The 22,349-nt window shown below is 43.3% G+C and overlaps 1 protein-coding gene across 3 annotated transcripts; it reads right to left on the bottom strand.

The window, feature by feature from the left end:
- Window positions 1–4,258: 4,258 nt before the first annotated feature.
- LOC109870984 (vesicle-trafficking protein SEC22a) lies at window positions 4,259–19,189 on the bottom strand. 3 transcript variants are annotated; one of them, XM_020461715.2, is made up of 7 exons: window positions 18,912–19,189; window positions 16,402–16,619; window positions 9,838–10,001; window positions 9,265–9,444; window positions 7,177–7,295; window positions 6,815–6,880; window positions 4,259–6,177 (listed from the first exon to the last, which is right to left on the bottom strand). In XM_020461715.2, exons 2-7 carry the CDS (start codon window positions 16,584–16,586, stop codon window positions 5,977–5,979), a joined length of 915 nt encoding a protein of 304 aa, XP_020317304.1. In that variant the 5' UTR covers window positions 16,587–16,619; window positions 18,912–19,189; the 3' UTR covers window positions 4,259–5,976. The 3 variants fall into 3 exon arrangements, with proteins under 3 accessions (XP_020317304.1, XP_031661805.1, XP_020317305.1); XM_031805945.1 differs by lacking the exon at window positions 18,912–19,189 and adding an exon at window positions 17,169–17,240; XM_020461716.2 differs by lacking the exon at window positions 18,912–19,189 and adding an exon at window positions 16,848–17,095.
- Between the last annotated feature and the right edge of the window lie 3,160 nt (window positions 19,190–22,349).

The raw sequence follows: 22,349 nt of genomic DNA, 5'->3' as shown, positions 1-22,349 counted from the left end.
TAACAGCATACTGTGGTATCTTCATCTGTTTCTGGTAGAGCAGCCCCATCAGTGTAACAGCATACTGTGGGATCTTTGTCTTATCCTACATCTGATGTCATCATTCTAATTTTGTCTTTCCCGTCATCAAACAACTACTTACAGTGACAATATTGGTGATTTGGGTACCAATCAGTTCTTGAGAAGCAGTCTGTCTGTTTGGATTGTCACTTTGTACCCCGAGGTACGTGTGGATAGGAAGAATGTCTTGGCGCTCTATTCATTATGGGTGACAGATAGCCTAGTGGTTAAGAGCATGCCTGAACAGCCCCTCTAAAAACTCAAAGTCCAAAACGAACAAAAACATCACAAAAGACGCCATAATACAATGCTCAAAAAAATAAAGGGAACACTAAAATAACATCCTAGATCTGAATGAATGAAATATTCTTATTAAATACTTTTTTCTTTACATAGTTGAATGTGCTGACAACAAAATCACACAAAAATGATCAATGGAAATCAAATGTATCAACCCATGGAGGTCTGGATTTGGAGTCACACTCAAAATTAAAGTGGAAAGACACACTACAGGCTCATCCAACTTTGATGTAATGTCCTTAAAACAAGTAAAAATTAGGCTCAGTAGTGTGTGTGACCTCCACGTGCCTGTATGACGTCCCTACAACGCCTGGGCATGCTCCTGATGAGGTGGCGGATGGTCTCCTGAGGGATCTCCTCCCAGACCTGGACTAAAGCAACGTGGCGTTGGTGGATGGAGCGAGACATGATGTCCCAGATGTGCTCAATTGGATTCAGGTCTGGGGAACGGGCGGGCCAGTCCAAAGCATCAATGCCTTCCTCTTGCAGGAACTGCTGACACACTCCAGCCACATGAGGTCTAGCATTGTCTTGCATTAGGAGGAACCCAGGGCCAACCGCACCAGCATATGGTCTCACAAGGGGTCTGAGGATCTCATCTCGGTACCTAATGGCAGTCAGGCTACCTCTGGCGAGCACATGGAGGGCTGTGCGGCCCCTCAAAGAAATGCCACCCCACACCATGACCAACCCACCGCCAAACCGGTCATGCTGGAGAATGTTGCAGGCAGCAGAACGTTCTCCATGGCGTCTCCAGGCTCTGTCACGCCTGTCACATGTGCTCAGTGTGAACCTGCTTTCATCTGTGAAGAGCACAGGGCGCAAGTGGCGAATTTGCCAATCTTGGTGTTCTCTGGCAAATGCCAAACGTCCTGCACGGTGTTGAGCTGTAAGCACAACCCCCACCTGTGGACGTCAGACCCTCATACCACCCGCATGGAGTCTGTTTCTGACCGTTTGAGCAGACACATGCACATTTGTGGCCTGCTGGAGGTCATTATGCAGGGCTCTGGCAGTGCTCCTCCTGCTCCTCCTTGCACAAAGGCAGAGGTAGCGGTCCTGCTGCTGGGTTGTTGCCCTCCTACAGCCTCCTCCACATCTCCTGATGTACTGGCCTGTCTCCTGGTAGCGCCTCCATGCTCTGGACACTGCGCTGACAGACACAGCAAACCTTCTTGCCACAGCTCACATTGATGTGCCATCCTGGATGAGCTGCACTACCTGAGCCACTTGTGTGGGTTGTAGACTCCGTCTCATGCCACCACTAGAGTGAAAGCACCGCCAGCATTCAAAAGTGACCAAAACATCAGCCAGGAAGCATAGGAACTGAGAAGTGGTCTGTGGGCACCACCTGCAGGACCACTCCTTTATTGGAGGTGACTTGCTAATTGCCTATAATTTCCACCTGTTGTCTATTCCATTTGCACAACAGCATGTGTTGCTTCCTAAGTTTGATTTCACAGCAGTGTGACTGACTTGGAGTTACATTGTGTTGTTTAAGTGTTCCCTTTATTTTTTTGAGCAGTGTATATGCAGTAACTCTTCCAAACTGTTTTGGCTGGGAAGCATGCAGACGCCTTAAAGCGGGAACATCGACTTTAAATTTAATTCATGATGTAACGCTCAACTTCCATGATATGGTTTAAATAGAGCCCTTATCCTCTGGTCTTTACTCTTTTCAAACTAAAACCCTCCTTCCACTGGAAACGAGGGATCTTACTCTACTGCTATAACCCATTCAGTCCCTCTCCACTCCTCAAAATGGTGCCATTTTTTGCATTTTTTGCATTTTTTTACTGTGTCATTGGTGTTGTTTGAGATTGTACTTTACTTTCTGCTACTTTGAAAATAAGCAAGGAAAATACAGTGCCATTGAATTCAATTGTCCTTTAACGTGCGTTCTCAAACTGTGGGGCAGATCTCTGCTAGGGAGGAGCATAGCTCCCTTTCTCTCCCTATATTTGGACAAAGGATGAACCTCGTGAGGTTTTCACTAGATGGAGCGGAGAGAAGAGGAATGACATCAGTGTGTCTTGAGTCAGGACTTGCATAACCTGGTTGCCGTCTGTTCAGCTATTACATTCCACAAGGAGTGTTAGCTAAGAGGACTGGTACCCAGACTAAACCGTGGGTTGTCTTTGCTTTCTATCATGTCAAACACTAAGCGTCTTTCTTTGTTACATTCAATAAACCACTAAAATGGCACTTGTTGACAACGCCTTTTTATTTGATGTGGCATCCTATATATCTCTCCTTCTATAACCTTATGTTTGGATGGTTGTTTCAGATGTACACCCATAGATTTAATTTGGTCTTTGACGATCCAAATGGTAATATGTTTCAACATTACTAATAGAGAGAGAACTTAACCAGCCAGCTTGCCTGCCATTTCGCTGAACTGCTTGATTTGATTGTGCCGATAGATCTACATATAGGACACAAATTCAAAAGGATCTCTACGATTGTTCCTCTAGATCTCCAAAGGGGGGCAGCATTACACTGTCATTGGTACAAATCCTAACAGATGGGCTGTACTAAAAACAATGGCTCCCTTTCTATTTTCTTCATTAATAATACAGCTATATGAAAGCAATATGGTGATTTAGAATTTGTACCAAATAGTACCCTATCACCTATATAGTGCACTACTTTTGACCAGGACCCATAAGAGCCCTGGTTAAAAGTAGTGCACTATATAGGCGATAGTAAATCTGTCAGCAATGGCACCCTGACTAATGACCCTTGGTTGTGAATTATACATGTTATTAGATAGACTACGTATACAACTTAAGCACTGATAAACTACAATATGAACAGGCCTATTTTATCTGCCCCTCTGTAAATTGCCCATAAATAACTGTTAACTTAGTTAAGCAAGTAAGACTGACTGTACTTAATTACAATGGCCACAGTCCCAATAAACTGGAGACTACAGAGGAAACAGTCCAAATAAACTGGAGACTACAGAGGAAACAGTCCCAATAAACTGGAGACTACAGAGGAAACAGTCCAAATAAACTGGAGACTACAGAGGAAACAGTCCAAATAAACTGGAGACTACAGAGGAAACAGTCCAAATAAACTGGAGACTACAGAGGAAACAGTCCAAGCCCATAGAATAGATGGTGGATGTAAAGGGCATTGTAGCCTACTGATCAATTCATTTAAACAGGCTTTACTGTGTACGAAAACTATGTTGATTTAAATCTTTACAAAGAGGGGAAGGTAGAAGAGCTTTACATGCCCTGCACGTCAAAGGAAATCACTGCATAATACAGCTGGATGAAGACAATGATTTGGCAGGACTCATAAATTGGTCATCTTGCCGAGTCCATGCCCTTTAAAAGCAGCACACCACGGTTGCTGTGGACAGTGTCAAAATAACGTTGATTATGTCTGTATTAGTCACAAATAGGCCTAGATGGCAACGGACTTCCCCTCACTTGCATTCACATTACAAATCCCCTTCTAATACCTACGACTTCTTCTGCATTCAACCTTACACTTCCTGATTTGTATTTATTATGGATCCCCATTATCTGAAGCCAAGGCACAAGGGGGATTTTTTATATGAAACTCGTTTGAAATAACAGTTAGAAACGCACTACTCCGGTTCGCCTCAGGTGTAGTAGATTATGGATTGGTATCCATTTGGAATCATTTCTATTGCGCCGATACAGGCACTACATTTAATGGTACGTTACACATACACGAAAGGAGTCAAGAAACCTCACAGTGCCTTCTGAAAGTATTCACACCCCTTGGCTTGGACATTTAAGGCAAGACTTGAAAATGGCTGTCTAGCAATGATCAACAACCAACTTAACAGAGCTTGAAGAATTTAAAGAATGTGGAAATAGTAAACTAAGTAGTAAACTACTTGGTTATGCACACACCATTAGCAAAATGAGGATCTGTTTAATGGTTGTATATTTAGATACATTACATTGATTGCAAAAGTATGTCATTAGAAACAGCCAGGGGCGCAACTTTGGTTTTAGAAGTGGGGGGAGACTTTTTTTATTCAGTCGGATAAACACCCTACCCGAATGAATGCTCGGAGGCTTCTGCATGGTCCTAAAGCACAGCGTTAACACATTTTGTATGACATTCCAGTGATTCAACTGGGGCGGGGGGTAAAAATGCACCATACGCAGTGAAAGTTGCACCCCTGGAAACAGCCAACATCTAATAAAACATTTAAGTCCTAGATGTCATACTGGAGGCTAACTTAGGTCACAAAGGTCAAGTACCACAGTCTGCTAAGATGTACAGGCTAATAGAAAACATGTTGGCCATTGTTGATGACAAATCTTAAGGGTTGGATCAATGCAGTAGTGCCCAGATATACATGTAGTTTGTTGCCAGATGTTCATAATACTTGGTTCCATGTTAATACTCTCCACTCATGCAATGACTCTCTCTAGTCTGACTGACACTGGCCACTCCACCCCCCCAAAAAACTAACATTGTTGGCACAATCCCTTAACTCATCATTAAATTAACAATGTTTCTAGGAAGTTTACTGACATTGTCCTCAGTCATTTCTGCAATATAATCCAAAAGCTATGCAAAATAAATGATGCATTGGAAAATACATGGCAAAAGAAAAGAAATGCATTGAGTATTTTTGGAAGTAACCATTTCTGCTCCAATATAAGTAACTCGTCTAGATCCTCTCCTACTCTGGCCTTTAGAGTAATACCCTGAAACATCGGGATGGCAGATGGCTCACAGGTCAATTAAACCCTTTCCAGCAGTGGCTGCTGTTACCACCACTGCACCAGGAGGTCTGGCAGATGATATGGAGTTGATAAGTTTGGCCTCCCAGTGATGAAAACAGTGGGATAACACCACCACATTACATGTGCCATGCCAAACTCAGCTTTCAAGCAATCGCATATTCATGAAGCCTGCAACAAAGTACATGGAAGGTGTGACATGATCATACACATTATTTTGAATAAATTATTCTCAAAATCAATAAAACAAATCTTTACGAGCCAAGAGATTTAATAACATATGATACTGGGGTGGCAGGTAGCCTAACGGTTAAGAACATTGGGTCAGTAACCAAAATGTCGCTGGTTTGAATCCCCAAGACGACTAGGTAAAAATAAAAAAAGTGGATATGCCCTTTAGGAAGGCACTTAACACTAATTTCTCCTGTATTCACTCTGGATAAGAGCGTCTGCTAAATTACTTCAACTATACATGTCTGTGATGCCAGAGATTCAATTTAAGTCAGAAACCCCTGTTCAGACTCCTGATGGTTACCCCAAACATATTCATATGAATATTATTAGCCAATTATTTGGCTGTACTGGCACCACCCATTAATCCTATTGGGCCGTATCACTTTGAGGCCACGCTAAAGTGAGCTCAGCATCCAACGGGATTGAGGCAGGGCCAGGCTGGCTCACAGTCCTGAGCTGTGGTGGGGAAGAAACATGATAAAGAGAGCAGGAGCAGAGTCACTTCTTTGCTCCTTAGCCTTAGACATGGTTTTGTTGTTGGTGGTTGGTTGTAAAATTACTATATTTGTTGGGTTTTGTCAGACACTGAAGTTGTTTATTTCTTATTGTTTGACTGTAAGTCTCGTGGTTGTAGTTTTTGTCAGACGTTGTAGTCCGGAGCTTTGCCCTGCGGCTGCCTCAGTCTGATCTGTAGTGTCATGAAGGCCCCTACAGTCACATGGAAGAGGATCTGCCACACGTTCCTCAGTTCATAAAGGTACATGTTGGACAGACAGATCAGGGCGAAGGCCAGGAATGACTTACTGTTCCTCCACACAGAGAAGTACGCAAACAGGGAACACTGAAGAGAGGGAGAGAAAGGGAGAGATGGAGTGAGAGACACACCGGGAAGCAGAGAAGAGTCAACTTCTGTGAGAACAATAGAGATACTTCATTGTATTGAAAATCCCTTGCAGGAGACCAATCTTTCTTTGCTTTCAAACTATGTCCAATATTTGACCTTTACTCAAGGATGCCCCAATTATTTAGTGCAAGCTTAAATCAACTACCAGCAATAAAATGACAAGCCCTATTCTGCAACATAAATGTAATACATATTATTTGCACTTTTCAATGTACAATTATGTGTAAACTGTAGCTAGACTCAGACGAACACTAACAACCCCCTCTGTACAGATGCAAAGTGCAAGGTTGTTTTTAATTGATTTAACTAGGCAAGTCAGTTAAAAACAAATTCTTATTTACAATGACGGCCTATCCCGGCCAAACCCTAACGACCTTGTGCCAATTGTGCACCACCCTATGGGACTTCCAATCACGGACGGTTGTGATACAGCCTGGAATCGAACCAGAGTCTGTAGTGACTCCTCTAGCACTGAGAAGCAATGGCTTAGACCACTGCGTCACTCGGGAGCCCCACCTCACTCATCAGTGACTGCCAGAAGGAGACAAGACAGCTCTTGCTCGCTATGACTTACCTGATACAGACAGGCTACTGTGCCCAGGAAAAAGGCAATCACGTAATTAAAGTCTTCGTCGTCGTTCTGCCGGCAAACCAACGGGGGATGAAGACAAGGGAGAGAAGAAAAGATAGCGAGGTCAATGTACAGCAGTAGGTAGGCTTGAAACAAGGCTTGGTGAAACTGGTACGACAAGAAAGCCAACAAAAGCATTGGACAAAAACAGCCTCTGAAAAGCAATAATAAGCATACCCACTAAGAAATACAGGTATTACAAACTGTTCATATGAAAAGGCTTGGATTAGTTATAGCTACAGGGGGTCACTTTGGACTTTCCCACTGAATTAAATAGAGTAATGTATCCATCGCTCTGGCATTACCTGTATGGTGCTCTCTATAGCATGAACCCCTCGGAGTAGATTGAGACCTCCACAGAGGATGCTCAGCACACAGGAGACGATGCCAGGTAGAGTCACAGGATCAAGCTGTTGGCTGGGAGCTGGGCGGAGAAGGGAACTGTTAAGAGCCAGCAGAAATGACCTGGCCAATGAGCAATTGACACATTAAGAGACTATACAGACTGAGATAAACAGCTACGTTGTGATTCTGAAGGACATCCCAATACAGACTCAGTGCCAGAGGCTGCCTTGACCTAGGGTATAGACATGGTCAACCACTGCACTATACCATCATGTGCAATCTTAGAATTCTCCTAACATTTGAAGAGAAACCAGTGACTAAATCCCAAAATGACAACGATTTGATGATCATATTTCACAGTGAGTGACAGGAAAGTGAATATGAATGCTGTGGTTCTTGAGGGAGACAGAGGAGCTGTGGTGACCCAGAGCACAATCATTTAGCTGGGATTACTGAGGTGTGAAGGTACCAACAGAGAGGCGGTGGGCCGGTCTCAGTCAGGGATCACTAATGGAGGGGCCACACACACACACGACAGCTGCATGCCAAGGTGTCCTTCAAAGAACTGACCCTATAGGGCTTTCAAGTGATTAACTTTGGTTCTGTTCCAAACATGTTCCCAACCAAGCTGTCCATGAGGTATGGAATGGATGGAAGCCATTTTCAACATGTGCTAACGTGACAGAAGGAGATGTCTACAGTAAAGGCTTAGGTGAACAGGAAAAGGGAGGATTAGAATGAGGTGGATGGAATGCAAATCAAATCAATTTGTCATTCAGTACACAGTGAAGTGATCATGTTAAAGCTTAAGTAAAGAGCCTTACACGTTTACTGTGCGTGAAAACACACAAGGCAGGTAGGCACTTTGAAAAACACCTCAATGTGCATAAACTAGCGTATGAGTTTGTCAACGTATGGCTGAATGTGAAAGACTAAGCTGTGTAAGACAACTCAACTGTAACTACAGTTGCAGGCACTAAAAAAATATGTTTGTTAAAACCCTGTAGGGCGGTACAGGTTGATGAGAAAATATCATAACCTAACTAAAGCGTCTTAGGGTTAGGCCCCCTTTTTCTCAATTTCCGCCTGAATGACGTATCCAAAGTAAACTGCCTGTTGCTCAGGCCCTGAAGCCAGGATATGCATATAATTGGTAGCATTGGAAAGAAAACACTTTGAAGATTGTAGACATGTTTAAATAAATGTAGGAGGAAATCCAAAGAAAAACACAACCAGAATTTTTGGGGGGAGAGAGACCATGCTTTTACATTTGCAAGTATAAGGGTATACTCAATTCTAGCTCCCAGGATGCAATTCCGATAGACTGCTGACACCCTGTGGAAGCTATGTTCAAGGTTTCAGGCTTGTAACTTCCAAAGCGAGTAAGAAAAATCAGTTTTAGTACAGGGACAGAGTCTTGGAAATGTGTGTTTGCTAAAATCCTATTGAACATACTTGTTTCCATAAGAAATATTATAGTTTGATTACATTTTAGGGTATCTGAGGAGTAGATAGAAATGTATTTTGACTTGTTGAAAGAAAGTTTAGGTGTAGATTTTCAGATTCCTTTCTCTATGTTGAACGAGTGAATTTCTCAAATCGTTGGTGCCAACTAAACAGACTTTTTGGGATATAAAGAAGGATTTTATCCAACAAAACGACATGTTATAGCTGGGACCCATTGGATGACAAATCAGAGGAAGATTTTCAAAAGTGAATATTTAAAATCGCCATTTGTGAATTTATGAAACCTGTGCCGGTGGAAAGATATTTTGATGTGGGGCGCCGTCCTCAAACAATCACATGGCATGTTTTTGCTGTAATAGCTACTGTAAATGGGACAGTGCAGTTAGATTAACAATAATTTAAGCTTTCAACCAATATAAGACACTTGTATGTACCTCAATGTTTAATATCCATAATTTTTATGATTATTTATTTGAATTGAGCACCCTCCAGTTTCACCGGAAGTTGTCCTGCTAGTAGGACGCCTAGCCCGAAGAAGTTTTCCCACAACTACCCTGTGTGTGTCTGTGTGGGGTACCTACTTATGCCCTTGTACTTGGAGGGGGTGTGGTATGAGAAGCCGTTGATGGATCCTAGGTCCTCAGGGGACAGCTGGTAGGGCGGTCGAAGTTTGATCTCTGTTTGCATGTCGGCCAGGTTGATCTTAGTGGACAGAGAGCGGGGGCTGTTGAAGCGCTGCTTCGTCTTCTGGATGAAGTTGTCTGGATGAGGCCGCAACACAAGTATGAAGGGTGTGAGAATAGAGAAATCTATCATGAAAATACACCCTAGGAATTGTATGTTCCTGCGGGTACAGTATAAACATGCTCTAAAATGTTTGGGCATGCTAGTGGGTTAGTTTCCTGAGACATACGGAAAAATAATAAGTGTCTGCTAAATTGAATATAATATATTTTTGAAAGCGTCAAACCAGGGAAACCTAGCCTGGTCCCAGATCTGTTTGTGCAGTCTAGTCTTGTCAACACTACAGTCATGGTCACGCCAGGAGTAGGCAGAAAAGCACGAACAGATCTGGGACCAGGCTAAGGGAAACCCTGTGCTTCTAAAGTAAGACAATGCATGGGTTTGTTGGGAAAACAAGAGGAGAGACTCACCCAACTCGATGAAGGAGTATGGCCTCACAGCGCTATTAACACGCTTGGCGTCGTACGTGACGATGAACTCCCTTTGCAGCTCATCCAGGAAACAGAAGGCCAGGACGTTGGGGTAGGTCTCTGTACATACCATCAGATAACCAACACCCAGAGAGCAGGTGAAACTGAAACAGACACACAGAGTGAGCAGGAATACAGTGGACTATTATTTCCTGCAATTACAATGCTGAACAGTGGGAAGCAGTGAGTTCAGTAGTATTCATAAACAAAACCATGAGATGTCCCTGCATGTTATTCAGGATCAAAATTACATTTGGAGATATAACAAAACAACTGGCATTATAATAGCTATGCAAGATTACCAAGAAATACCATTTAAGATATTACACAAAAAAGGAACCTCGCCAGAGGTGTTTCCAACCAACCTGGTTTGCAGTGTGCTAAGAGTGTGCTAAGAGATGCCAGTATCGGTCTCTTAATATCTTTACAGAAAGATTAAAACAAGCATTAAATGGGGAGGTGGAACAGCTAGCTCACTCTCTTTTCCCTCTGCTTATGAAGTATGGGTGCTGAATTATGGTCATTTGGAGAGTGCCAGGGAGGGAGGGACAAAAATCATAGCATCCACTCAACTGGAGCTGGGCAGAGCTCCTCGAAGGGCTAATACATCGGCGTTAAGCATTGCCCAAAAGGAGCTTTAAATCAGATTACCCAGTGACTTAACTGCTGTCTGGCATGTCCTCAGTCTCTTTCCTTCACAGTGAGGCTGATGTTGGGCCTTGATTAAAGGACCTCATGATAACAAATGAGGCTTCAGACTGTAGAGTGGATGGCCAACCAACCCTGCTCCTAGAGGGAGGAATGTGTGCGCGCGCACACACACACACACCTCATTCAAGCCAATATCTGCGGTCTAATGGTGGTTTCAAGACAACTGGGAACTCTGGGGGGGGGGGGAGACTAGTTCAAATTGTGCAGTCATCGATCTTCAGGTCGGAAAGTAAGATTTCTAGGATGATTCCAGAATTTCCAACTCGGATTTCCGAGTTGGGTGACCATTCAAAATGTCTTAAAAAATGTCTTAGTCGGTGCTCGTTTTTGTCCGATCTAAAAATGGCCGGTGCTTTTGAACACGGCATTAATGGGACCAAGTGACTAATAACCCATGTCCATGTGAACAGATGGATTTTGTAATGCCGCAGTTGTGTTTCTAGAAACAGTTTGGTCAATTACAATTGTCGGGCTGTCACAAAACTCATATTAGGGGAATTGGAGCATTTCAGGAAAGAGCTTTAATAGATATTCACAAAACAAGGAAAAGTGCACTTTGTTGTGACATCAGCAATAGGACAGAATCAAGGTGACCGTTTTACCGACACATCGGCAGTCATGACCACAGAAAAATTCCACACTGCCGTTGAGTCACGGTAATCTCCTCTTATGCACTCTGGACATGTGTTGGTTGGCGTCTCTAAAGTGATGACTCATTCAAAATGCCCGTATGCATATTAGAGCCTATACATACACCTAGGCTTATGAGCTCAAGTCTGCAAAACAAACAAAAAAACTACTACAATTATGATTGTATGAGGCCTCCCGAGTTGCGCAGTGGTCTAAGGCACTGCATCGCAGTTGCTAGCTGTGCCACAAGAGATCCTGGTTCGAGTCCAGGCTCATGAGGCAGCGCACAATTGGCCCAGCGTCGTCCGGGTTAGGGGAGCGTTTGGCTGGCAGAGATGTCCTTCTCCCATCACGCTCTAGTGACTGTGGCGGGCCGGGTGCATACACACTGATACATACGGTCGCCAGGTGTACGGTTTTTCCGCCAACACATTGGTGCGGCTGGCTTCCGGGTTAAGCGGGCAGTGTCAAGAAGCAGTGGGGCTTGGTTGGGTCATGTTTCAGAGGACGCATGGCTCTCGACCTTCGCCTCTCCTTACGGGAGTCGCAGCGATGAGACAAGACATTTGGATATCACAAAATTGGGGAGAAAAAGGGGTATAAAGTTATAATTATGATTGTGCCTACTACATATTACACCTGGAAATTTATTTTTTTACTGATTTAAGATGTCTTTGGTACATAACTGGTCTAGCCTATACTAAACAACTTAACACATTTTAGTAATCGGCTTTGAACGTGGACTGTTATTATGCATACTGGATGGACTGGTTACCTTATGCCACACTCCAAAATGTCTATCCACGAGTCTGGGAGAGAACATATAGCCATTGGCAATGCTGTTGGTTCATTGATTGTGCAGGGCAGTTCCCCTATTCCCCTATTGCAGTGAATTTCTATTTGATTGTGAATAGTCTTAATAGGGCACTTTTAATATTTTCATAATTCAATTGGGTGACATTACCTTTAGCTGGAGAATCTCACCACCATGCGTTTCCATCTCTTCCTCTATGTATTTCTCTAGCGCGCAGAGGGGCTGTCAACAGTTTAGTGAAATATGTTTCGGTGCAGATGTCACTATAAATGAAGCATTGGGTAGCTGTAGGAAGAGGGTTGGAGAGTCCATGGCATACAGAGTTTGGGTGAAATATCACCTGTTGCATGCAGGCTCTCGCTGTGCTCCTCAAACAGTGGTTGATGTGTGGAGTGAAATAAGCATTCTTATATTTATCAGCTGCTCATATTAAGCACATGCGCCGCTATAAAACAAACTAGTCTACCTGGCATCATTGAAAAGCGGACCGGCGGGAAAACGAGCCACCTCTCCATTCGCTATTCCAGTGTATACGGATGACATGTCTTTCTCCCCTTGCCCATTTCATAATGGGACAGTCTAAATCAAAACTCAGTTCACATTTTAGTCAAGACTAAATTGAGAATAGTCTGATGGGCGAAAATATGATCACTTGATGATCTGTGCTGTGCAGCTCGAGGCAAGAAATGTGCAAGCGTTTTTCCTACTTTCTACAGCCGATAGTCACATCATGCAGCCCATATATGTTTTGATTTTTAAGACATTCTAAAAGGTTTGTATAATTTACGACTAAAGTTGCCAAATAACAAAATCTAGCGTAGAGGACCTGTTCCAAATAATATTTTACGCTCAACATAGCCACGTCATATGCACACATCGGAATGGGAAAAAAATATCCTTTCTATTTTATACAGCTAAGTTAAATTATATTCTTCTTACTATACAATGACACGGGACTTAAAGCATACCTTGTCTGCAAAATGAACAAGCCTACAGCCTATGGCATGGAGCATAGCCAGAAAACACAGTAGTCCAAGTCATGTTCTTCAGACCAGACACATGATGTATGTGTGGAGGTCTGGAGATGCTAAACGTGTTTGTTAATTAACCTCTTGAAGTTAGGGGGCACTATTTTTATGTTTGGAAAAATAACGTTCCCAAAGTGAACAGCCTATTGCTCAGGACCAGATGCTAGAATATGCATATAATTGACAGATTAGGATAGAAAACTAAAGTTTCCAAAACTGTCAAAATATTGTCTGTGAGTATAACATAACTGATATTGCAGACGAAACCCTGAGAAAAATCAAACCAGGAAGTGGCTTCTATTTTGAAATCTCCATGTTCCATAGCCTCCCATTGCTCCATTTAAAGGGATATCAAAGGGACTGACACCTATCGCTTCCTCAAGGTGTCAGTCTTCAGACATAGTTTCAGGATTTTATTTTGAAAAAAAAATGAGCCAGAACGATAACATCGCGTCAAGTGGTCACATTAGTTTTGCTCGCGCAACAGAATTTGGACAACTATTGTTTTTCCCTCTCCTACTGTGAAAGACATTTGCGGTTGATATATTATCGATTATATATTTTAGAAACCTGAGGATTGATTATAAAAAACGTTTGACATGTTTCTGTGGACATTACGGATATTATTTGGAATTTGTCTGCTCTTTCCTGTGGATTTCTGAACAGAAATGCGGCAAACAAAGGAGGTATTTTGGATATAAAAAATTATCTTTATGGAACAAAAGAAACATTTGTTGTGTAACTGGGAGTCTCGTGAGTGAAAACATCCGAAGATCAAAGGTAAACGATTCATTTGATTGCTTTTCTGATTTGTGACCAAGCTACCTGATGCTACTTAATGTTTTGTCATGCGATCGATAAACTTAAACGCTTGGATTGCTTTCGCTGTAAAGCATAATTTCAAAATCTGAGACGACAGGTGGATTAACAAAAGGCTAAGCTGTGATTTCATGAATGGACTGAAACCTGGCAGTAGGATGTGACTTCTCTGCATTTTTTGCATAGAGATAACTACTGGGTGCTTTGAAGATCCTTGTCTCTCAACACAAACTCATCTGCAAGAATTGCAGCTTTCTCAAGAGTGAGATCCCTGTGCTCATAAATGTAGAGGGGAAGGCAATTTTTTAACTGCTCGAGAAGTAGGAGTGTCTTCAAATCCTCAAGGTCCTTGACCTCTTGAGAACCACAGCAGCGATCAAAAGACATGCTTGTTCCCCAGCGAACTCATCATGGCTTTGCGATTGTGTCTTTTGTAATTTACGGAACTATTGTCAGTATGCCTCTGGGACCAACTCATAAGCCCGAAGTATAGCAGCTAGAACAGTGTCAATCGGAAACCTGGTCGGGAAATAAAGCGGCATACACTTTGAGCCTCTCCCACAAGGACACCAAATATCTCAGCCATTTTAGGGATGTGGGAATCCCCTCAAACAAAGCAATGCATCCATCCACCTCTTTTTCATCAAAAAGGCAACCAGGTGTTGACCAAGATCAAACTCTGTTGAGGGAGCAAGATGGCCAGACTGGATTCGGAGTGCTTCCAGCTCTTTCAATCGAATGGCATGCACACATTCTTATTGTTCTAGTCTAGCTGCACATTCTTGTTGTTTGGCTGCACGTTCATCTCGTCTTTCCCTGTGCTCTAACTCATTTATGTTCCTCCAATCTCTCCTCACGTTCACTTTACTTTTTCTTGTGCTCAAGTTCTAATTTCTGTTCCTCCAATTTCACCTTAATTTCGAACTCCCTCAGCTGCACGGCTCTGGGATGTACTCTACCACCCGTAGGACCCATTTCATCAACATCTCCAGATGGATTTCCTCCTCCACCAAAGCAGTACCGATCAACTGCCTACTGCTTTTGGATTGCCAGATACCAGTTTGATATAATGCTTTGCAACGTTGAGCGGATTACCCTTCATAAATGTATGTAGCATCTCCCATGTAGGGTTTATTACAAATTCTTTCAACTTAAGAGTCCATGGCCGGAGGCTCCCAGGTGGCGCAGTGGTTAAGGGCGCTGTACTGCAGCGCCAGCTGTGCCACCAGAGACTCTGGGTTCGCAGCCAGGCTCTGTCCTAACCAACCGCGACGTCCTCAGGGCGACACACAATTGGCCTAGCGTCGTCCGGGTTAGGGAGGGTTTGGCCGGTAGGGATATCCTTGTCTCATCGCGCACCAGTGAATCCTGTGGCGGGCCAGGCGCAGTGCGCGCTAATCAAGGTTCCCAGGAGCACGGTGTTTCCTCCGACACATTGATGCGGCTGGCTTCCGGGTTGGATGCGCGCTGTGTTAAGAAGCAGTGTGGCTTGGTTGGGTTGTGTATCGGAGAACGCATGACTTTCGACCGTCGTCTCTCCTGAGCCCGTACGGCAGTTGTAGCGTTGAGACAAAATATAGTAGCTACTAACAATTGGATACCACGAAATTGGGGAGAACAAGGGGGTAAAATTAAATAAATAATTATTACAATTTTGTTTAAATTAAAAGAGTCCATGGCCCTTTTTACATTTTTATAAACACACAGGCTAATACAACATTCAAAATGATTCCACCAATCTTACAAGGTCAGTGACAAACTACCACAAAAGTGTATTTTGAACACTCATATTTGGGCACAGCAGACCTTCAGAGTAGGTGACTAGAGTGACTTCCATACTCATGGGAAACAAAATCCTGGACGAGACCCAATTTTGTTAAATTCCCCAGGAAGACCCCCCCCCCCCCCCAAAAGAAATGTTGCTCAAACTAAGTCCACTGAATGTTACATAGCAACAACAACTGGGACCTAAAAGACACGCACCATGAACCCCCACAAAAATTTGCCTAAGAAGCAAAAAAAAAAAAAAAAAAACACCAAACATTCCAAAAAGGTGACAAAACAAAAGCAGATAAAGGTTTGTTTGTTAGAAATAAAAATAGGGATAGCCAACTAAAGGTGTTAACCCCCAGCATCTATCAAGACAACTAGAGCACTGGGCCAGCCCCTCATAAATAGCACCAAGGCCAGCACAGGTGAAACACCTTACCACTAATGAGATGGCAACCAGCACAGGTGTAACACATACTGACTAACGAGGTCACCAATCGGTGCAGTCTATGTGCTAACAAGCTATACGTACTCAAGTCCAACCTCAAAACATAAATGGAAAAACCAAACCCTATACCACCCTTTATGATTATGATTCAGTTAAATTATACTTAGCATGTTAGCAGATAGCACAATGACTGGAAGTCTATGGGTAACGCTAGTTAGCAACTGGCCTAGCACTAGTTAGCAAAACCTCCTGAAGTATCCCATTAAGTGTGACTTGCAACTTACTTGATATTGTACTGTCCAGCCTTCAGAGTGCATCGGTCAGGGAACTGGCTGAGTTTCTTAGACAGTGCTTTGACTTGCTTCTTGGTTTCCTGAAGGCCTTTGTCCTGCTCGTAGTCTGTGGAGGCAGACAGGGGTAGACCGTCCACCACCCGCACCACAGAGGCAAACAAGACCATTGACATCATACAGCTGGCTAGCTCTACACACTCACTGGAAACCTAAAAGAAAAAAAATGGAACATGTTCATAGAGCATGATATTTGTGAATTCATTAGCATTCTGATAAAATAGGCCTAGTTTAACAGAATTGCCAGCATATCAATATTACCATAGCTATAGCTAATTCACATTATTTTGGGTAACCTTGTGTAACACTAGAATAGATCATAATAAATGGGACAACTGAACTTAGTGCAGGACTAATCTTTGTCTGCCACAGTTCGGTACCTTGGATAGCAGTTTTTCAAAGTGCTAATAGCTTGCCCTTGGTCATGAATCTTAGTTCCATTACACTGCAGTCAATGGAAGAAGGAGTCTTCTGTATGGGGGAGTTTTAAAAACTTGTGCGTTTTCAATGTTTACTAAAATAAAACTTATACAATGAATAACCTGAGACTCATTGGCCTTGGCTCATTTTCTGTGAAGAACATGCAAAATAACACCCCCTTACATAGTCATATTACATATGTGGTTTCGAAGGTAATAAAAGTGCGCATGTAGATAAAAACAAGTAAAAATTAAACAAAAAGGTTTGCTGTGTGCCGTCACCTGTCTTCTTCCTTCCTGGGCCTGCTGTTCCAACATAAACGACAAGAAACTGTCTCTTGCTTTTCTCGCACTCTTTACCTGTTGTAGTGAGAGAAACTACACAACGTCTTGACGGGAGCCTGTACAATGTTATTACGATACATTGTAAAAAAAGTAATAAAAATGCACTATTTTCCCACACTAACCCAGCCAGGTGCAAATTGAGAGGGACACATAAAACAGCTTTGCGTGTGTGGCTCCTTAACACAATGAATTAGTATGGCAAAAATCTCTGCTCAGGGGGCCTTAGAAATCATTTTTGCACACAGAGAAGCTAGCATGGAAGGAGCATCTTCCACTTTGGAAGATGAAGAATTTTCAGAATATGAGGATCATGTTTGTCAATGCAGAATCTGACGGAGTTAGAAGAAGAGGATGAGATTGACCCTCAGCCATCCCCAGGACCAGCCCGTCAGCAGCCAGCCCCAGGACCAGTCCGTGAGCAGCCAGCCCCAGGACCAGCCCGTCAGCAGCCAGCCCCAGGACCAACCCGTCAGCAGCCAGCCCCAGGACCAGTCCGTCAGCATGGGGTTAAACATGTTTGTAAAACATTTTTTCCCAAGGAATGACCCACCCTTCATGGCTGCCAGCGGATGGCAGTTAATCATGTGCAGGAAGGGCCATGCTTATTTAAGATGGTGAGGAAAACACTTTTAAAGGACAACCAGGCATCCTCTACTGACGGAATGAGGTCAATATCCTTCCAGGACACCCGGGCCAGGTCGATCTGAAAGGCCTACTCCCTGAAGTGTTTTAGGGAGCGTTTGACAGTGATGCGGGGTTTGACCGCAATTGTTTATGGTTCATTGAACAAGCATGGGAAACTGTGTTTAAACCCTTTACAATGAAGATCTGTGAAGTTATTTAGATTTTTTTAATTGTCTTTGAAAGACAGGGTCTTTCAGCAACACAGACGCTCGTTGGCGCGCGTGAGCAGTGTGGGTGCAATAATTGAATAACATGGAATTCTAAATTTATTTTGCAATGCTCGGGCATGCGACGTGTCAGGTCTGGTCAGCATGTTTTGGAAGCATAAGGACCTCCTTACCTTTCATATCAGCGATAAATAATTTTCATAAAAACAAAGAGGTTAGAGGTTTAAATTGATACACACCTAACGTTACATATGGTTAAGGAGTAACTGTAGGCTTCAAGAGTACAGATTGGGCTACTTAATACGCCTCGCGAAAAATGTGCCCTCTCCAAGCCCCTGGATAGTAAACTAACTGGCTACATTTGTCTTGAGTGAGCCTGCATTTGTCTCTCCATTGTTTACCAGGATATGGTACATGCATAAGCGATTGATAGCTCAGAAACACTGAACTAAAGCTAGCTAGGTTGATCAGCAGAATGCTGGCCAAATCATTTGTCGAGGATGGTGCAAAATGTGATAGCAAGTTAGCAAACATCACTAGCTAGTTATCTTAACGTTACATTTAATAGTAGGACTACTCAGTTATTAAATGGGAATGCATAGCCATCTTTATCCATGTCGCATAATATCAATTAAAAAAGGGGCCACCTTTTTTAGCTAGCTACTCTCCTTTTGCTCTCTCCTAGTACTGTAAGTTAGCAAGCTACTGCACTCTAGCTAACATTAACTAGCTGTCAAGAGCAAAACTAACATGGCTTTCCAAACATAGAACATACATTTTTATTTTGTGAGCTAACCTGAACAGATGCGTGTGTTAATGCAACACTCACCGCAAAGTAGTTTATTTCTTGTAACGTAGCATCACCGGGCACCGTTTTTATTTGCCTACAATCTGTTGTGCCGCAAACGTACACGCAGGACAGATGCCGCGTTCGATATTAGTCGGAACTAGGAAGTTCCGTATTGCTAATGGATAGTTGTACACGTGCCGCGTGTAACCAGTTAGCAAGTTGGACATTTCGAGTTCCGACGGGGACATGAATGCGTTAAGAAACTCGTATGTTTACGTGTTTGACGGAAAGGCTCGCTGTGCATTTTGGGTAGTACCAACGTGATGCGTGCGCAGGTTGACATTTATTGGGATGAGTCTGGTCTTGGAGGATGCACTGAGAGAATTCCGCTAGATGGTCCAGCTGCAAATTCGGCTTTATTGTAAACATATGAAAACAAGTGTATTTGTCTTAAAATTAAGGTTATGCACTAAGGTTAGCAGTGTGGTTAGTGGTTTAAAATAATATTTTCTGACTTTGTGGCTGTGCCAGCTAGTGACCACTCTGTAGAGCTGCCTCTAGAACAAGATTCGTGACAAAAACACTAAACTGAAGCGTGAATGCATTCTCATCAGCACCACCTTAACACCAGCAAGAAATTGATGATTATTATGGATACCACAGCATATTGGAAAATAATGTCACTTTCATTCAATAACGGTCAGATATATACACTACTCAAAAAATACAGGGAACACTAAAATAACATCCTAGATCTGAATGAATGAAATATTCTTATTAAATACTTTTTTCTTTACATAGTTGAATGTGCTGGCAACAAAATCACACAAAAATTATCAATGGAAATCAAATTTATCAACCCATGGAGGTCTGGATTTGGAGTCACACTCAAAATTAAAGTGGAAAACCACACTACAGGCTGATCCAACTTTGATGTAATGTCCTTAAAACAAGTCAAAATGAGTGTGTGTGGCCTCCACGTGCCTGTATGACCTCCCTACAACGCCTGGGCATGCTCCTGATGAGGTGGCAGAGGTGGCGGATGGTCTTCTGAGGGATCTCCTCCCAGACCTGGATTAAAGCATCTGTCAACTCCTGGACAGTCTGTGGTGCAACGTGGCGTTGGTGGATGGAGCGAGACATGATGTCCCAGATGTGCTCAATTGGATTCAGGTCTGGGGAACGCGCGGGCCAGTCCATAGCATCAATGCCTTCCTCTTGCAGGAACTGCTGACACACTCCAGCCACATGAGGTCTAGCATTGTCTTGCATTAGGAGGAACCCAGGGCCAAGCGCACCAGCATATGGTCTCACAAGGGGTCTGAGGATCTCATCTCGGTACCTAATGGCAGTCAGGCTACCTCTGGCGAGCACATGGAGGGCTGTGCGGCCCCCAAAGAAATGCCACCCCACACCATGACTGACCCACCGTCAAACCGGTCATGCTGGAGGATGTTGCAGGCAGCAGAACGTTCTCCACGGCGTCTCCAGACTCTGTCACGTCTGTCAGATGTGCTCAGTGTGAACCTACTTTCATCTGTGAAGAGCACAGGGCGCCAGTGGTGAATTTGCCAATCTTGGTGTTCTCTGGCAAATGCCAAACGTCCTGCACGGTGTTGGGCTGTAAGCACAACCCCCACCTGTGGACGTCGGGCCCTCATACCACCCTCATGGAGTCTGTTTCTGACCGTTTGAGCAGACACATGCACATTTGTGGCATGCTGGAGGTCATTTTGCAGGGCTCTGGCAGTACTCCTCCTGCTCCTCCTTGCACAAAGGCGGAGGTAGCGGTCCTGCTGCTGGGTTGTTGCCCTCCTACGGCCTCTTCCACGTCTCCTGATGTACTGGCCTGTCTCCTGGTAGCGCCTCCATGCTCTGGACACTACGCTGACAGACACAGCAAACCTTCTTGCCACAGCTCGCATTGATGTGCCATCCTGGATGAGCTGCACTACCTGAGCCACTTGTGTGGGTTGTAGACTCCATCTCATGCTACCACTAGAGTGAAAGCACCGCCAGCATTCAAAAGTGACCAAAACATCAGCCATGAAGCATAGGAACTGAGAAGTGGTCTGTGGTCACCACTTGCAGAACCACTTCTTTATTGGGGGTGTCTTGCTAATTGCCTATAATTTCCACCTTTTGTCTATTCCATTTGCACAACAGCATGTGAAATTTGTCAATCAGTGTTGCTTCCTAAGTGGACAGTTTGATTTCACAGAAGTGTGATTGACTTGGAGTTACATTGTGTTGTTTAAGTGTTCCCTTTATTTTTTTGAGCAGTGTATATATATATATGTATTGGTTGAAAAGGTTGGCTTTTTATATATGTTAGTACCAGTCAAAGGTTTGGACGCACCTACTCAGTCAAGGGTTTCTTTATTTTTACCGTTTTCTACATTGTAGAATAATAGTGAAGACATCAAAACTATGAAATAACACATGTAATCGTGTTGTAACCAAAAAGAGTTTTACAAATCAAAATATATTTTTCAAAGTAGCCACCCTTTGCCTTGATGGCAGCTTTGCACACTCTTGGCATTCTCTTGGGAACAAGCTTCATGAGGTAGTCCTGGAATGCATTTCAATTTACTTGTTAAATGTTAATTTATGGAATTTCTTTCCTTAATGCGTTTGAGCCAATCAGTTGTGTTGTGACAAGGTAGGGGTGGTATAGAGAAGATAACCCTATTTGGTAAAAGACCATGTCCATATTATGGCAAGAACAGTTCAAATAAGCAAAGAGAAAATGACAGTCCATCATTACTTTTAGACATGGCCAGTCAATCCGTAAGTTTCTTGAAGTGCAGTTGCAAAAACCATCAAATGCTATGATGAAACTGGCTCTCATGAGGACCGCCACAGGAAAGGAAGACCCAGAGTTACATCTGCTGCAGAGGATAAGTTCTTTAGAGTTACCAGCCTCAGAAATTGCAGCCCAAATTAATGCTTCAGAGTTCAAGTAACAGAGACATCAACTGTTCAGAAGAGACTGTGGGAATCAGGCCTTCATGGTTGAATTGCTGCAAAGAAACCACTACTAAAGGACACCAATAAGAAGAGACTTGCTTGGGCCAAGAACACAAGCAATGGACATTAGACTAGTGGAAATCTGTCCTTGGTCTGATGAGTCCAAATTTGAGATTTTTGGTTCCAACTGTCTTGTCTTTGTGAGATGCAGAGTAGGTGAGTGGATTATCTCTGCGTGTGTGGTTCGCACCGTTAAGCATGGAGGAGGTGCTTTGCTGGTGACGCTGTGTTGGGTCATTAGGTTGGGTCACCTAAGGGCTATTTGACCAAGGAGTGATGCATCAGTTGACCTGTAGATCAGTGATTCTACACTTTTCTCAAGCTGATCCTTTCCAATGGACTCGGGGGTTGTAGTAAAAATGTGTTAATAGAGCCCCACAGTGTAGGTAATCATAATACCCATAAAACCTAGCAGTCAAACAGGGAAATGGTTCCAATCGTTTTTCC

This window comes from Oncorhynchus kisutch, linkage group LG26 (genome assembly GCF_002021735.2).
Source record: "Oncorhynchus kisutch isolate 150728-3 linkage group LG26, Okis_V2, whole genome shotgun sequence".
Classification (NCBI taxonomy): domain Eukaryota; kingdom Metazoa; phylum Chordata; class Actinopteri; order Salmoniformes; family Salmonidae; genus Oncorhynchus; species Oncorhynchus kisutch.
Note: the sequence above shows the minus strand (reverse complement) of the source record. Positions and strands in the feature narration are given on the sequence as shown.

Bases quoted from the DNA above. Each gene is read 5' to 3' on its own strand.
- LOC109870984 (XM_031805945.1), bottom strand. From the start codon at position 17,204: ATGTTGGAACAGCAGGCCCAGGAAGGAAGAAGACAG. The intron at 9,445-9,837 runs GTGAGTCTCTCC...GGCCTCATCCAG, and splicing joins ATACTCCTTCATCGAGTTGG to ACAACTTCATCCAGAAGACG. The intron at 6,881-7,176 runs GTAATGCCAGAG...GTTTGCCGGCAG, and splicing joins CTATAGAGAGCACCATACAG to AACGACGACGAAGACTTTAA.